This window comes from Sus scrofa, chromosome 1, assembly GCF_000003025.6.
Source record: "Sus scrofa isolate TJ Tabasco breed Duroc chromosome 1, Sscrofa11.1, whole genome shotgun sequence".
Classification (NCBI taxonomy): Eukaryota; Metazoa; Chordata; class Mammalia; order Artiodactyla; family Suidae; genus Sus; species Sus scrofa.
The window spans coordinates 109,365,852-109,382,036 of record NC_010443.5 but is presented as its reverse complement, the minus strand read 5'-3'; the positions used below and the strand labels follow the sequence as shown (position 1 = coordinate 109,382,036).

Sequence of the window (16,185 nt, the reverse complement as noted above, 5' to 3'; positions counted from 1 at the left end):
GAAAATTTCTTGAAATGCTGGAATTCAAGTGCATTTCCTTATCAGGATAGAATGTTTTAAAACTATCATCAGTATCCTACTTAACAGAAATGCTAGAGGGAAATCTATAAAAATTGGGATCAGAACAGTTTACCCTTTAACATTGTTTTAGAAGTTTTAGGATGTATGGTAAGACAAGAAATATTTTTTAAAGCGTAACTTTAAAAATGACAAAACAAAATGATTACTTTTTGCTATGATTTTTCTCATTTAACAAGATACACAAAATCATTTTGAACTTTTTATTTTGAAACAATCATACATTCACAGGAAGTTGTAAAAATAACGCAGGGAATCCAAAAGTCAGAGTTAACAACTGTGGGTGAGGATGTGGGGAAACAAGCCCTCATAGGCTGCTGGTAGGAATGTAAAATGATGCAGCCCCCTTAGAAAACAGTCTGGCAGTTCCCCAAATGTTAAACATAGAGATGCCATATGACCCAGCAGTTCCGCTCCTGGGTGTATCCACAGAAAAACTTGTACGTGTAAGCCTATAGCCGCATTTGGCCAAAAGTTGGAAACAACCCAGGTGTTCATCCGCTGAACAAAATGTGGTATATCCATAAGGTGCAGTATTACGGTCATAAAAAGAAAGGAAAAGTACTGCTCTGGGCTCTAGCATGGATGACTTTTAGAAATGTTAGATGTGAAAGAAGCCTGTCACAAGATTCCATTGATATGAAATGTCCATAGAGACAGAAAGTGTATTAGTGGGGGCTTACGGTAGGGTGGGATCGCAGGGGATAGGGGAATAGGGGAGTGATAGCAAAGGTACAGAATTTCTTTTTGAGAAGATTAAAATGTTTTAAAATTGACTGTAGTGGTAGTAGCACCTATCTGTAAGTATACCCAAATCCATTGAATTGTATACTTTACAAGGTGAATTGTATGATATGTAGGTGATAATATTGTCAAAAATAGTAATACAGAGAGTTCTTCCTTTCCCTCAGTGGTAATTATAGTACAATATCAAGGCCAAATCAAGAGTGGTACAGGAGTTCCCGTCGTGGCGCAGTGGTTAACGAATCCGACTAGGAACCATGAGGTTGCGGGTTCGATCCCTCGCCTTGCTCAGTGGGTTAACGATCCGGCATTGCCGTGAGCTGTGGTGTAGATTGCAGACGCGGCTCGGATCCTGCATTGCTGTGGCTCTGGCGTAGGCCAGTGGCTGCAGCTCCGATTCGACCCCTAGCCTGGGAACCTCCATATGCCGTGGGAGCGGCCCCAAAGAAATAGCAAAAAAAGACAAAAAAAAAAAAGAGTGGTACAATTCATAGACATTACTCAGATTTGCAGGTTTTTTTTCACACATGTAGATTCGTGTCACCACTACCATAGTCATGATAAAGAACTTGGGAGTTCCTGTTGTGGCTCAGCAGTAACAAATCTGACTGGTATCCATGAGGATGTGGGTTCAATCTCTGGTCTCTCTAAGTGAGTTAAATGGTCTGTCATTGCTATGAGCTATGGCATAGGCTGGCGGCTACAGCTCCAATTCGACCCCTAGCCTGGGAATTTCCATATGCTGTGGGTTGTGGCCCTAAAAAGACCAAAAAAAAAAAAAAAAAAAAAAAGCAGGTCTGAATACTTTCTTCTTGAGGTGGACCGTGATGCAAGATAATATAAGAAATAGAGTGTGTATGTCTATGTATGACTGGATCCCTTTGCTATTCAGCAGAATTTGGCACAACATTGTAAATCAACTATACTTTAATAAAAACATTGAAAAAAAATTTTAAAGTATATTTTGTGCCACCCTTTGATGGCCACACACAGCTCCCATTCCTTCCTGCTTCTCTCTACACTCTATTCCCTTCCTTGGTCTTGACCCCCTGGCAACCACTAATCTGTTGTCCATTTCAATAATTTTGTTACTTCAAGAATGCTACATAAATGGAATCATACAATACATAACCTTTTGAGATGGGTTTTTTCATTTAGGATAATACCCTTGAGATCCATCCAAGTCATAATGTGTATCAATAGTCCATCGCTCTTGATTGCCAAATAGTTTTCCATGGGACTGAAGTACCAGTTTGTTTAGCCATTCATCACTGAAGGACATTTGGGTTGTTTCTAGTTTAGGGCTATTATGAATAAAATTGCTATAAATATTTGTGTATAGGCTTTTGTGTAAATGAAGTGTTCATTTCATTGGGATAAATGCCCAAGGGTACAATTGCCTGACCATATGGTAAGAACATGTTCAGCACTATGACGAACTGCCAGACTCTTTTCCAGAATGTTCCACTTTACATTCTTACTAGCAAAGTGTGAGTGACCTAGTTTCTTACCGTCCTTTCCGGCATTTGGGGTTATCATTGCTTTTTTAATTTTAGCCTTTCTGATGGGTTTCTTATGGTATCTTTTCGTGGTTTTAATTTGCATTTCCTTAATGGCTAATGATTTTGAACATCCTTTCATGTTCTTATTTGCCATCTGTAAATCCTCCTCAGTGAAATGTCTGTTCATGTTTTTTTTTGCCAATTTTCTAGTGAGATTTTCTGTTGAATTTTGAGGGTTCTTTATATATTTTAGGTCCAAGTCCTTTGTCAGATGTGGTTTGCAATTTTTTTTTCTTAGTTTATAGCTTGTCTTCACATCCTCTTAACAAGGTCTTCCACAGAATAAACATTCTTAATGTTTTTGTTGTTGTCTTTTTAGGGCCACACCAATGGCTATGGAGGTTCCTAGGCTAGAGGTCAAAGCGAGCTGCAGCTCCCAGCCTACACAACAGCCACGGCAACACAGGATCCAAGCCGCATCTTCCACCTACACCACAGCTCACAGCAATGCTGGATCCTTAACCCATTGAGTGAGGCCAGGGATCAAACCCTCATCCTCACGGGTAATAGGTTTGTTTCCACTGAGCCACAGTGGGAACTCCAAAGGTCTTAATTTTGATGATGGATGTTTTATCATTTTTTCCCCTATTATATGGATCTTGCTTTAAGTGTTAGATCTTAAGAACTCTAACTCTAGGCTCTGAAGATTTTCTCCTTGTTTAGTTGTAAATGTTTTACAGTTTTACATTTTACATTTAGGTCCATGGTCCATGGTCCCACATTGAGTTAGGTTTGTATAAGGTGTAAGGTTTTTAGGTTGAGGCTTATTTTTTGGCCTGTGTGTGTCCACTTGCCCCAGCATTGCTTGTTAAATGGACTGTCCTTCCTCCATTGGATTGTTTTTTGCATCCTTGACAAAATTAATTCAAACACATTGCTGTGGATCTACTTCTGAGTTCTCTAGCCTGTTCTCCTGATATTTGTGTCTCTCCTTCCACCCATATCCCACTGTCCTGATCACTGCAGCTGTAGAGTGAGCCTTAACATCAAACTCGATGATTCTCTTCACTTTTTTCTTTTTTTTCAAAATTGTTTTAGGTCCTTTTCATTTATACAAACACTTTAGAACAAACTTTTCTATATCTATAAGAGTCTGGAGTTCCCGTCGTGGCACAGTGGTTAACGAATCCGACTAGGAATCATGAGGTTGCGGGTTCGGTCCCTGCCCTTGCTCAGTGGGTTAACGATCCGGCGTTGCCGTGAGCTGTGGTGTAGGTTGCAGACGCGGCTCGGATCCCGCGTTGCTGTGGCTCTGGCGTAGGCCGGTGGCTCCAGCTCCGATTCGACCCCTAGCCTGGTAACCTCCATATGCCGCGGGAGCGGCCCAAGAAATAGCAACAACAACAACAACAACAACAAAAGACAAAAGACAAAAGACAAAAAAAAAAAAAAAAAAAAAAAAGAGTCTTAGCTGGGATTTTGATAGGCATTGCATTAAATTTATAGATCAATTTGGAAAGAATTAATAACCTTATCGTGTTGAGTTTTTCAATCCATAAGCATGGTATTAGATCCATTTAGATTTCATTCATCAGCGTTTTGTAATCTTCAGTCTGTAAATCCCAGCGCATGTTATAATGTACATAGATATTAATTTTTAGATTCACTTTAATCATTCTAATTTTTAGTTTTAAGTAAAATAACCTGTGTATGTATAAATAATAACAACTATTTATAATATATTATAGGAAGAGATCACACAGAATAGTACACACACAAGAAATTGTTTGGCTAAGTGATAGTATGTTTTTTAAATGCATGAAGAACAGATTTCTTTAGCCCACCCCTGACCTGAACATACCATTAAATGATGAAGGAAGTTCACTGCTGTAATTTAAGAAGTAAGTTAAAATTCAGTAATGCAGTCCCTATTTGGACAGGCTAGTAGAAATCCTAAATTAAATAATTAAATGAAATCATGGTTTTTTTTTTGGGTTTTTTTGTTTGTTTGTTTTTGCTTTTGAGGGCTGCACCTGCAACATATGGAAGTTCCCAGGCTAGGGGTTGAATTGGAGCTACCGCTGCTTGCCTATGTATGCCACAGCCACAGCAATGTAGGATCCAAGCCACATCTGTGACCTACACCACAGCTTATGGCAACGCTGGATCCTTAACCCACTGAGCAAGGCCAGGGATCGAACCCACATCCTCATGAATACTAGTTGGATTCGTTTCTTCTGAGCCATGACAGGAACTCCTTAAATCATAATTTATGAAATGTAAATATTGATATTGAACACAGTCATACCATGTGGCCTTGAGATGAGTCATAAATATTGTGAGAGAACTGGTTTGCTTCCATCCGATTTTCCCCTATATCTGTGAACATTTTTTCCTATTATTCAGATAATTTTGTAACTGACCTTTGAACAATGATGAGTAAGGGATGCCCACCCTTTGTGGCAGATGAAAATCCACATGTAACTTAGCATCGGCACTCTGGGTCCTTAGTTCCTCTGTATCCACGGTTCCACTTTTGTAGATTCAGCCAATATGAAATTGTAGATTCATATAGTACTCTAGTATTAGCTATTGAAAACAAGTTGTGTTTAAGTGAACCCATGTTGATCAAGGGTCAGCTGGACTTCATATTGTTAAACTAGAAAGTGCTTGGATGTTGGAATCAGAAAGATTGGCCTAGGATTCTCCATGCAGTATTGCCTGTGTGAGCAGTAGCAGAACCTCGTACGACTTGGAGAAACATCTGTAACCTTCCTAAAACCTCAGTTTCTTCACTTAAAAATGGAAATGATCCTCCTTTACAGAGCTCTAAGGAAAGTTCAGTGAGGTAATGTGTGGAAATAAACATAGTAGATGGAATGTAGGGCTATCTGATAAATTTTAGGTTATCTCATGTCCTTGACCCTTGTCACAATTCCCTAATTCCTAGCCCCTGAGTCCTGCAACTTTTAATTTGCTTTTAGAGTCCACGACGCAGAGCAGGAGTTGGAAAACTTTTTTAGTAAAGGGCCATATAGGCAATACCTTCAGCTTGGCTCATTGTGCCACTCTGCATGTATAGCCTGAAAGCAGTCGTCAGTATGTATATAAATGAGCATGGTTATGTTCCCAAAGCTGTATTTATGGAGTTTGAAATTTCACCTTCGTATGATTTTCACTTCTCCCTTTTTAAATTTTTTTCATCCATTTAAAAATGGAAAATCCACTCTTAGCTCTCAGGGCCCCCCACGAAAGGGGGGCAGCAAACTGGATTTAGCACCTGATGTAGTTTGCTGACCCTGCCAGAGAGGATATCTGTAATGAGTCCCTCATGTGGCAGAGTTCTCAGTGGCTAAGAATACATTTGGATTCTGGCTTTGCCATTTGGTTTGACCATGGATAAGTTACTTTACCTTCCATCTCCAATCTTCAGTTTATGCACCTACAATGCTGACTTTTTTTGAGGTTTAAAGGAAATAATATAGAAGATGCATAAAATGATCTCAATAAATGCAAGCTATAAACATCTGCAGTCTTCCTCTTTCATTGAGATCCTTGCAGTTTATCTTAGTTTTTTAAAACTCCATAAGGAATGGTAAGGCACTTTCCATGACTTGCAAAGGATCTTGTTTCATTCCAAGATATCCTTGTGTAAACCTTCTGATGCATAAATTTGCCTTTAACTTTCCTTGCAACCACAACCAGAGCCTAGAGATGAGAGGCCTGGGGAGTGTTTACTCTCTTCTCACCTGAACTGTGAGAGCATCTCAGAATCATGAATTAAGTCAAAAATGGATCAACACTTGTTTTTAGGGACAGAGATGGCTAATGAACAGGGTCTTTAACACCATTTTGCTTTTGAGCAGCCATCCCTCTCAAAAGAAAAAAGCATACTGATGACACAGCAAAGCCACAAGGCAGTACTTGGCAGGAAACCAGCGTAGAACTCTAGTGAGCACAGCTGGATCACGGACTTAGGCCATATTGAAGTTGGGCCTAGGGCCAAAGCCTGCCAAAAGCTCAGCCCCTTGGCATTCCTCCACCCTCGTCTGAATCTGATGTAAGACACAGGTGATGTCAGAATCGGCCAATATCCACACCTGTGAGAAGAGCCTGAGGCAGAGCAGGCTTGATCAGAGCCAGCTGCCGGGGCTGAACCCACTATAATGAGATGTGCTTGCAAGAGGAGGGGCAGGGCTCACTAGTGGATCCTGCCTCTCCTTGGTTGAATGAGTACCTTCTCCTGCCTTTAAGTTACCCAAACTCAACATGTTGCCAAAACAAAACCAACCTAATGAGGACTGCTTGGAGAGAGACGTTGCTATGTAGCCAGCAAAGTCGCAGCCACAGTCTGCATGTGTCTGAGTATGAGAGATGTGTTGGTCTTCACTGGCCTGCCTAACCTGCTTTTTTCTCCCAGAGATAAAAGGATGCTAGTGTCTGTAGTTGAAGGTTGGACTGAGATTCGAGATACAGGGAGGAAGGGGAAGCCTTATAGCCTATGGACTGCCTTCTAACATGCAAGTCTGCCCCGGAGGGTCTAAGGCCGGTCCTTGGTCAGGGGCGACCCGACCTCACTCGCACAGAGCCAAGCCCCTCGATATTTAACTTTCTCCAGCTGCTTTGCATTTGGTGGGTAGCCGCTGAATTGTTGCTTGATGGTGGTCTCTGTTGCTGAGTGACAGTATTTTCTGAGTTCCTCATATATCCTCCCCAGTCGTGACCTTCTGATGGAATGCCCGCTGTCAGTTGTTTGCTTGTTCACTTCGGCTTCCTCTCCTAGGCCAGAATGATCTCGACAGGAGTTGGGGCAATCCATCACGACCCTATGTTCCCCCCCGCCCCCCACCAGAGCCCCTCACTGGGGAGGTGCAGATGGGAAAGGAGGCAGGCAGCAGCTGCAAACCATATTTTATTTCTGATCTCCTTCCTGGGCTGGGCTGGTGCCAACCCTGTGTGACTAAACGAGCAGCCTGGAACCTTTCCACCGCAGTCTCTGTGGCTCCTGAAGCCAAGTGAGATGCACGGGCATGGCCCATGCTGGGCTGATTTCACCCCTTGTGGAACTGGCCTCTCTACAAAGAACCTGACTCGTCTCTGAGTTTTTCCTAAGGACTGGGAGGTTCTCACAGTGCCGTAGTCCCCTCGCCAGACACCCACACAGATTCCTACTGCCTTTATCTCCTCCTCTTGGGAGGAAGCTGGAGGTGTGCCATGACCTTCCCTGTCTGACGGTTTATGAACCGCCCACAGGGGATAGGAGGAGTGCTTTTGCCTTTTCTCTAATTGCTTCCATCAGAACTAGTATGCTGTGGTAGACAGTCTCTTGAAGTCAGAGATGTTTCTAAGCTTCTCGAATCTGCGTTCTAATCTGGGCTTTATCACTTAACTACTGTTTGCTTCGGACAAGTTGCTGGTCCCTTCATTTCAAGATGGGGATGGTGATGATGATGTTGATGACGATGATGTCAGCATTTGGAGGATGTTCTGAACATTGATGGTGATATTTATTATCTGTCACACTCCCGGCTTAAGTGCCCATCCCATTGTACACACACCCACGTATACATACATACTAGGTGCTCATTGTGTGTATATTCCTCTGGTAATAGTGGTGTGGGTATGGCTAAGTTTCAGCAAGTGTTTTTGAAAACTTTTTTTTTTTCTTGAGAACAACAGAAATGTGTGTTAAGTTACGTTTTTGGAATGAGGGAAAGCACAAGAAAATGGTACACATCCTATGAGATGATCATTACTGTTATTTTTATCATGTAATTTTCTAAAAGATTTATTTAAAATTTTATTTCATGTAGGATGCTCTACACACTGTTTTGTTTATTTTATTTATTTTTTTGTCTTTTTAGGGCCACACCTGTGGCATATGGAGGTTCCCAGGCTAGGGGTCAAATCATGGCTACAGCGGCCGGTTTACACCACAGCTTACAGCAACACCGGATCCTTAACCCACTGAGTGAGGCCAGGGATCAAACCTGCATCCTCATGAATACTAGTCAGGTTTGTTACTGCTGAGCCACAATGGGAACTGGTTTTTTTATTTTTAATGTGGATAATTTATTGAGTCCAATTGTTTTCCTACAATATAATTTTTAGTAGCTGTAGATTATTTTGTTATTTGGATATACCACAATTTATTGATCAAATCTCTTGTTGAAATTTTTGGTTATTTCTATTTTTTCACTGTGATAAAACTCTGGTTGCACCTTACTGCAACGTAGTCTTTATGTACATTTATGACTTCTTAATTTTCTAGAAGAAGTTGGGTTAAAAGTAGGAATTTTTTTTTTTTTTTTTTTTGACTTTTTAGGGCCACACCCACTGCATATGGAGGTTCCCAGGCTAGGGGTGGAATTGGAGCTACAGCTGCCGGCCTACACCACAGCCACAGTCATGCCAGATCTGAGACAGGTCTGTGACCTACACCATAGCTCACAGCAATGCCAGCTTCTTAACACACTGAGCAAGGCCAGGGATTGAACCTGCATCTTCATGGACTCTAGTCACATTCATTTCCACTGAGCCATGACAGGAACTCCGGAACATTTTTTAAAGCTTTGAGTGGGTATTAACAAATTTTCTTCATAAAGGCCTCTATTTTAAGTGCCCATCAAGAGTGGTCCCCCTTCATACCTTCTTTAATCCTGAGTGTTCATTTTTTAAAAACTATGATATATACATGAATATTTATCTAATTGTTGCTTATTGCTTATTATCTATTTTATTATTTTAAACACATTTTCTGTTCGTGTTCTTTGCCACTTATGTTTGATGATTTTTGATAACCTTTCATATATAAAGTATACAAAATCTCTTATCATCCTATTTGTTGTAAAATATTTATTTCCCAGTTATTTTCCTTTAATTTTGTTTATGGTGAGGTCTCTTTCTTTTTGTTCCCTTCTCTTTCTTTAAGATGTATCAGGGAGTTCCCGTTGTGGCTCAGTGGTTAATGAATCCGACTAGGAACCATGAGGTTTCGGGTTCGATCCCTGGCCTCACTCAGTGGGTTAAGGATCCGGCATTACTGTGAGCTGTGGTGTAGGTCGCAGACGTGGCTTGGATCTGGCATTGCTGTGGCTCTGGCACACAGGCCGGTGGCTACAGCTCCGATTAGACCCCTAGCCTGGGAACCTCCATATGCTGCAGGTGCGGCCCTAAAAAGACAAAAAACTAAATAAAATAAAATAAAATAAAATGTATCAAAGTTCAGAGTTCTCGTTGATGCTCCATGAGTTAAGGACCCAACATAGTCTCCGTGAGGATGTGAGTTTGATCCCTGGCCTCGCTCAGTGGGTTAAAGATCCAGCAGGTGCTTCGGCAAGCTGAGTCGTAGGTTGCAGATGTGGCTTGGATACTGCATTGCTGTGGCCGTAGTTTAGGCCAGCAGCTGCAGCTCTGATTTGACCCCTAGCCTGGGAACTTCCATATGTTGCAGGTGTGACCATAAGAAGAAAAAAATAAAAATAAATAAAAATAAAATGTATCAAAGTCCATATATTTATGGTTAAAGCCATTAATCTTTTCCTTTATTTATTTTTTAAATTTTGGTGTTTGTGCTAAAAAGTCATCTCCCCCCCCCCCCCCCCCAGGAATCACAAAAATATCCAACTATGTGATCTTCCTAAATTACTAATCTATCTTGAATTTGTTGTGGCATGAATGTGAGGTAGGCCTTCATTATTTTCATAGAGATGATGGCTATTTAAAACTTATTAAAACTAATCATAAAATATTTTTAAGAGTCAGCAGATACACATTAAAAAACATGAAGACTCCAAATATACATATTTAAAGACTGTGTTTAGGACTGAGAAGACTCTACTTTGGCAGTTTTACTTAATTCTTAGTAGCTGACGTGCCATACTCAAATTCCGCATTAACCCTCATTTGTTACTCACTGAGTTGGCTACTGAGAATGACACTATTTGGAGTTGACTTTAACTTTTTTTTCTCTAGATATCTTCTTTCTATCACAGCCTCTATTTTTGGAGCAACCTGTCCTCCTGGACAGTATCTTTCCTCAGGAAACATGCCCTTGTGGATGTCTCTAGTCTTCTTGTATCTGTTTTACCTTCCATTCCTTTAATTTAGTGAGTCATTCACTTTGTTTCAAAACCCTGATTTCCCAATAGCCCTGCCTGTCCTTAGACACAGTGGTATGGGTTGACCAGAGGTAAAAAAAAAAAAAATCACAAAAATCACTGATTACTTGGAAAAATCAGATGTCTTCAGAGGAAGAGCTCTGACTCTTGGTATCTCCTGTTTCAGGAAAAGATGAAAGGCAAGAACAAGCTGGTGCCTCGCCTGCTTGGGATCACCAAAGACTCAGTGATGCGCGTGGATGAAAAGACAAAGGAAGTGCTACAGGAGTGGCCACTGACCACAGTCAAGCGCTGGGCAGCCTCACCCAAAAGCTTCACACTGGTAGGCACTAGAGAAGGTAGTGAGTCGGCCAGCATGGCCTTGAGTGATACCCTGGGGCGAGTGAAACAGTACACGCCCTTTGGGTTTCCCTGGCTTTGGAGAGCAGCATGGAGAGGAACAGGTGGTTGGGGTCCGAGGGCCAGGGGGTGGGGGTAGGCACTGATCCGGAAGTGAGGATGATGTCAGCAAGCTGGGTCTCCTTGACCACTTCCTTCTCTCTGGCGCTCCAAGTCTGTCTGATCTCCTTAACTAGAGAGAGCCAATCAAGGATCATTCTGAGTCTTCTGTGGTCCTCATGATACTGTCCCAAGTATATACTAAAAGGCAATTTTCTCTTTCTTTCTTTCTTATTATTTTTTTAGGGCTGCACTTGCAGCATATGGAAGTTCCCAGGCTAGGGGTCAAATTGAAGCTGTAGCCGCCGGCTTATACCGCAGCCACAGCAACACCAGATTCAAGCCTTGTCTGCGACCTACACCACAGCTCACGGCAATGCCGGATCCTTAACCCACGGAGTGAGGCCAGGGATTGAACCTGTGTCCTCATGGAAGCTAGTCAGATTTGTTTCTGCTGAGCCATGACAGGAACTCCTAAAAGGCAATTTTCTAATTCTCTGAGGACCATACAAAGGCTTCTTCATCTCCAGTTGTTTTAGGTGTTCCTAAGAATTATGACATCTTACCAAGGTGTTTTTCCAGCCTCCCTACAAAGAGATCATGTTTTATTGTGGAAAGAGACTCTAAAGTAGCATTGGAAATCAGCTTTCATCCCTACCTCTGTGCGCTTGCTCAGAAGTAACCTTACTTCTCTCTGAGCCTGAGTGTTGTTTGTGGCATTGGGATGGTAATACCTATTTCACAGTTTCTAGAACCCAGTGAGATGATGATAACAGAAGGCTCAGAGTGAAATACACAGGAAGTAGAGAGTATGTGTGTTTGTTCCAGACCTTTAAACCTCTGAATTCCTCCTCCAACCTCAGTACTCGCTCTTAGCATAGTATACTGTGTGGCCTTAACTATGGCCAGCCACACTGGTAGGTGAGAATCTGTAGGGCAATTATTTTGTAATATATATGATTGAGCAATTAGAAAGTATTGAAATTTGTTAATTTCTTCAGAACTCCTGAAATGTCCTAGTCTCCAGCTCTAGTGAACACTTGAAATATGTGCATCTAGGCAGGGTCTTATAATAGAGCATCAAAAAAAAGTCTGAGGGGAGTTCCCATCGTGGCTCAGTGGTTAACGAATCTGACTAGGAACCATGAGGTTGCGGGTTCGATCCCTGCCCTTGCTCAGTGGGTTAAGAATCCAGCGCTGCCATGAGCTGTGGTGTGGGTCACAACCTGGCTCAGATCTGGTGTTGCTGTGGCTCTGGTGTAGGCCGGCGGCTACAGCTCCGATTAGACCCCTAGCCTGGGAAACTCCATATGCCACGGAAGCCACCATAGAAAAAGGCAAAAAGACCAAAAAAAAAAAAAAAAAGTAAATGCATGTGAGTGAGGACTGGAACATGAAGGTTCGAATGGATGGGGTAGGGGTAGCTAGGTTTTGTTGCATAAGTTGATACAAATATTGGTCTTTTTAAGCTAGGGTCCAAGTACTATTTAAAAAAAAAAAAAAGGTTGTTAAAAACTGTAATGAATTGCAGGAGTAACTGTGTCAAGCAAAAGAGAGAACAAATATCAGTGATTTTACTAAAGTTGGGTTGAAACTTACAGAATATCATTTCCTTTCTACCCTAGCTTTAAGTTAATTTCTTAGTGTTTGATTTTCCTTTGGTCTTTCTATTATAGACTTTTAGTCTGATTCTGTTATGGTCAGTGGGATGTACTCTGCTTCTTTTGTGTTCATGGATTGTGCTCTGTAGGATTTCAATTTTTAGAACTTAAAGATTAATTTTCTATCACAGGATATGATCATTCGTGGAGAATATTCCATGAGTGCTTGAAAAGGATGTGCCTTCTTTTGTTGGGTGAAGTGTTCTATAAATGCCAGTTCCATCCCATTCGCTGATGGTTGGTGTTCCAGTTGTGCATATGCTTGTTAATTTTCTGTCTAGTAATTCTAATAATTCCTGAGAGTGAAGTTCCCAACAGCAACTGAGGACTTTTTGGTTTTTCTTTTCATCTTAGTTTTTGTTTTATGTATTTTGAAGTTCTCTTGTTTGGTACCTATATGTTTAAGATTTCTCTATGTTCTTAATGGAGAATTGGTCTTATCATTGTCTTCTTTTGTTCTCCATAAAGTTTTTGCTCTGTAGTTTGCTTTGTCTTACATTGATGTAGCCACTAATGCTTTTTTATGTTAATGTTTTCATGCTGTATCTTTTCCTTTCCTTTTACTTTAAACCTAGTTATATCATTAGGTTTTAAACGAATTTCATGTAGAGAGTGTGGAGTTGGGCTGTGCTTTTTATTAAAATTCACTCTTTTAATTGACATATTTAGGCCATTTATATTTTAAACTCATTATTAATATGTGAGGGCTTATATCTACCATTTTATAATTTTTCTTTTTATTCCCTCTGTTTTGTTTGCCTTCCTGTGGCAAGAACATTTATTTATAATATTTTTTAGAATATTTCTTCATATAGTGCTTTTAGTGATAGGTATTTTATATATATATATATAGTTAATTAGCACCTACGGGTATCAGTGTTGTTTCACCACTTCAAGTAAAGTATAGAAACTCTACTTCCATTTAAGTTTGTTTATATTTCATACTTTTTGAGTATAATTGTTTAAACTCTATATACACTTCTTCTATATACACTGACCACTAAATGAGTTGGTATTATAACTTATGCTTCAACCATAAGGTAAGGTTGAAGAAAACTCATGAGCTGAAGGATAGGCTATTACATTTACTTTGATTTCTTTCCATCTCATTGTTCCTTCTCTTTTTAAAAGTTCCTGGTCTTCTTTTGTGTTCATTTTCTTTATGTTTGGAGCAGTTCCTTTAGATATTCTTTATTTTTTTTTCTTTCTCTTTTATTTATTTTTTAAAACTGTTATTTCCCCATACAATTTTTTTTTCTATTGTACAGCATGGTGACCCAGTTATGCATACATGTATACATTCTTTTTTCTCACCTTATCATGCTCCATCATAAGTGACTAGACGTAGTTCCCAGGGCTACACAGCAGGATCTCATTGCTAATCCATTCCAAAGGTAATAGTTTGCATCTGTTAATCCCAAACTCCCAATCCCTCCCACTCCCTCTAGATATTCTTTAAAAGTAAGTCTGTTAGCAGCAAATCATTTTTTTCCTTTATCTGAGATTGTTCTTATTTCCCCTTCATTCATAAATGTTAATTTTGCCACCTACAGGATTTGGGATCCATAGTTCTTTTCTTTTAGCTCTTGAAAAATGCCATTCCTTGGAGTTCCCATTGTGGCGCAGCAGATTAAAGAATCTGAAATAGTGTCCATGAGGATGAGGATTCAATCCCTGGCCTCGCTCAGTGGGTTAAGGATCCAGCATTGCTGCAATCTGCAGTGTAGGTTGCAGACGTAGCTTGGATCCAACATTGCTATGGCTGAAGTGAAGGCCTTGACTGTGCTCCAGTTTGACTCCTAACCTGGGAACTTCCATTTACTGCAGGTGCAGCTGTAAAAAGGAAAAAAATTAAAAAGAAAAATGTTATTCCACTTCTTTTTGGCTTCTTTTGCTTTCAGAATAGAAATTTGCTGTCATTTTGGTTGGTGTTCATTTATAGGTAGTATGTTGCTTTTCTATGGGTTTTTTTTAAAGCTTTTTTTCCCTAGTTTTCAAAAGTTCTTGGTGTGGATTTCTTAGGTTTATTTTATTTGGGGGCCTGATTAGCTTCTTGAATTTGTAGGTTTATAATTTGTGGGTACAATCCCTGGCCTCACTCATTGGGTTAAGGATCTGGCATTGCTGTGGTGTAAGTGGCAGATGCGTCTTGGGTCTGGTGTTGCTATGGCATAAGCCTGCAGCTGCAGGTCTGATTCAGTCCCTAGTCTGGGAACTTCCATATGCCACAGGTGTGGCCCTAAAAAGAGAAAAAAATAAATTGTTTCACAGATCTCTGTTTTGTATTGTTTTGCTTGACTAAATGCTGCTGCTCTGTTTTCAAGTTGACTGATTCTTTTCTTTGTCACTTCCACACTACCATGTAATCTCTTCTGTGAGTTTTATTGTGGTTATGGCATCTTTTAATTCTCAAATCTTCAGTGTGGTTCTTTTTTTATGACTTAGGTGTTTTGGTAGAATCTATTGTTTTCATTTATTTCAAGAGAATTTGTCATTGATGAAATGTTTTTTATGATTCAGTTTAAAAACCTTATCAGACAATTCCAACATCTGCTTCATTTCAGTACTGGCATCAGTTGATTATCTTTTTTTTACATCATTGTTATCCTGGTTCTTGACATGAAAAGTGATTTTCATTTATATCCTAGACAATCTGGTCATTATATTAGGAGACTCTTGATCTTATTTAATTCTTCTATTTCAGCCCACAGTCACCTCGTTTAGGTGTAGGGTATAGTGTTCTGGCATACTGTTGTGGATTTCAATTGCAGTTTATTTTATGAGCCCTTGCAATGCTCTTCTGGACTGCTTTGTTGTTCTGATGTTGCTGGCGTTCCTGCTCAAGGCTTGTTGGTGCTATTTGAGGGAAGATACTTCCTTGGGCCCCTGCTATTGCTGGGTCACCTTTGTTAGGGGAGGCAGGAGCTACAGAGCCTGAATCTCTTTATGCCACCCTATGGAGAAGAAGGAGACACAGGACTTCACCGGAGCTGTGGCTGCCAAGGAACCAGACCCCCTGCCTGGCTGGGTTGTGGAGCAGAGCCTGTGGCTCTCACTGCTTTGCTGCCAATGAGCACCACCCTAGGTTGTAGAGCAACCTGAGGCTCCCAAATAGGTCTCTCTTGGGCTTACTCTCTCTGGTCCTTTGGCCAGAGAGAACAGGCTTTCAGGAACTTCCTGTTGGAGGTTCCAAGTTTCAGGCCTCCCCTGTACCCGGCCTTCGAGGGTATGGGATATAAAACAAAACCCAAGGAGTTCCCGTCGTGGCTCAGTGGTTAATGAATCCAACTAGGAACCATGAGGTTGCAGGTTTGATCCCTGGCCTTGTTCAGTGGGTTAAGGATCCGGCATTGCTGTGAGCTGTGGTGTAGGTCGCAGACACGGCTCAGATCCCACATTGATGTGGCTGGGGTGTAGGCTGGCAGCTACAGCTCCAATTAGGCCCCTAGTGTGGGACTCTCCATGTGCTGCAGGTGTGGATTGCAGATGTGGCTCGGATCCTGAGTTGCTGTGGCTCTGGTGTAGGCCGGCGGCTACAGCTCTGATTGGACCACTAGCCTGGGAACCTCCATATGCCGTGGGAGCGGCCCTAGAAATGGCAAAAAAAAAAAGATAAAACAAAACCCAGGAACTCACCAGATT

General features: G+C 41.0%; 1 protein-coding gene across 14 annotated transcripts in view; it reads left to right on the top strand.

Annotated features, from left to right (window-relative positions):
* The window catches only part of TLN2 (talin 2), a 472,001-nt gene that overhangs the window by 298,627 nt on the left and 157,189 nt on the right, over nt 1-16,185 (top strand). For all 14 annotated transcript variants that reach the window (XM_021094283.1, XM_021094275.1, XM_021094269.1 and 11 more), the window contains one exon: nt 10,611-10,766. In XM_021094283.1, coding sequence (XP_020949942.1) covers nt 10,611-10,766 — 156 coding nt within the window. The remainder of the gene's footprint in view (nt 1-10,610; nt 10,767-16,185) is intronic.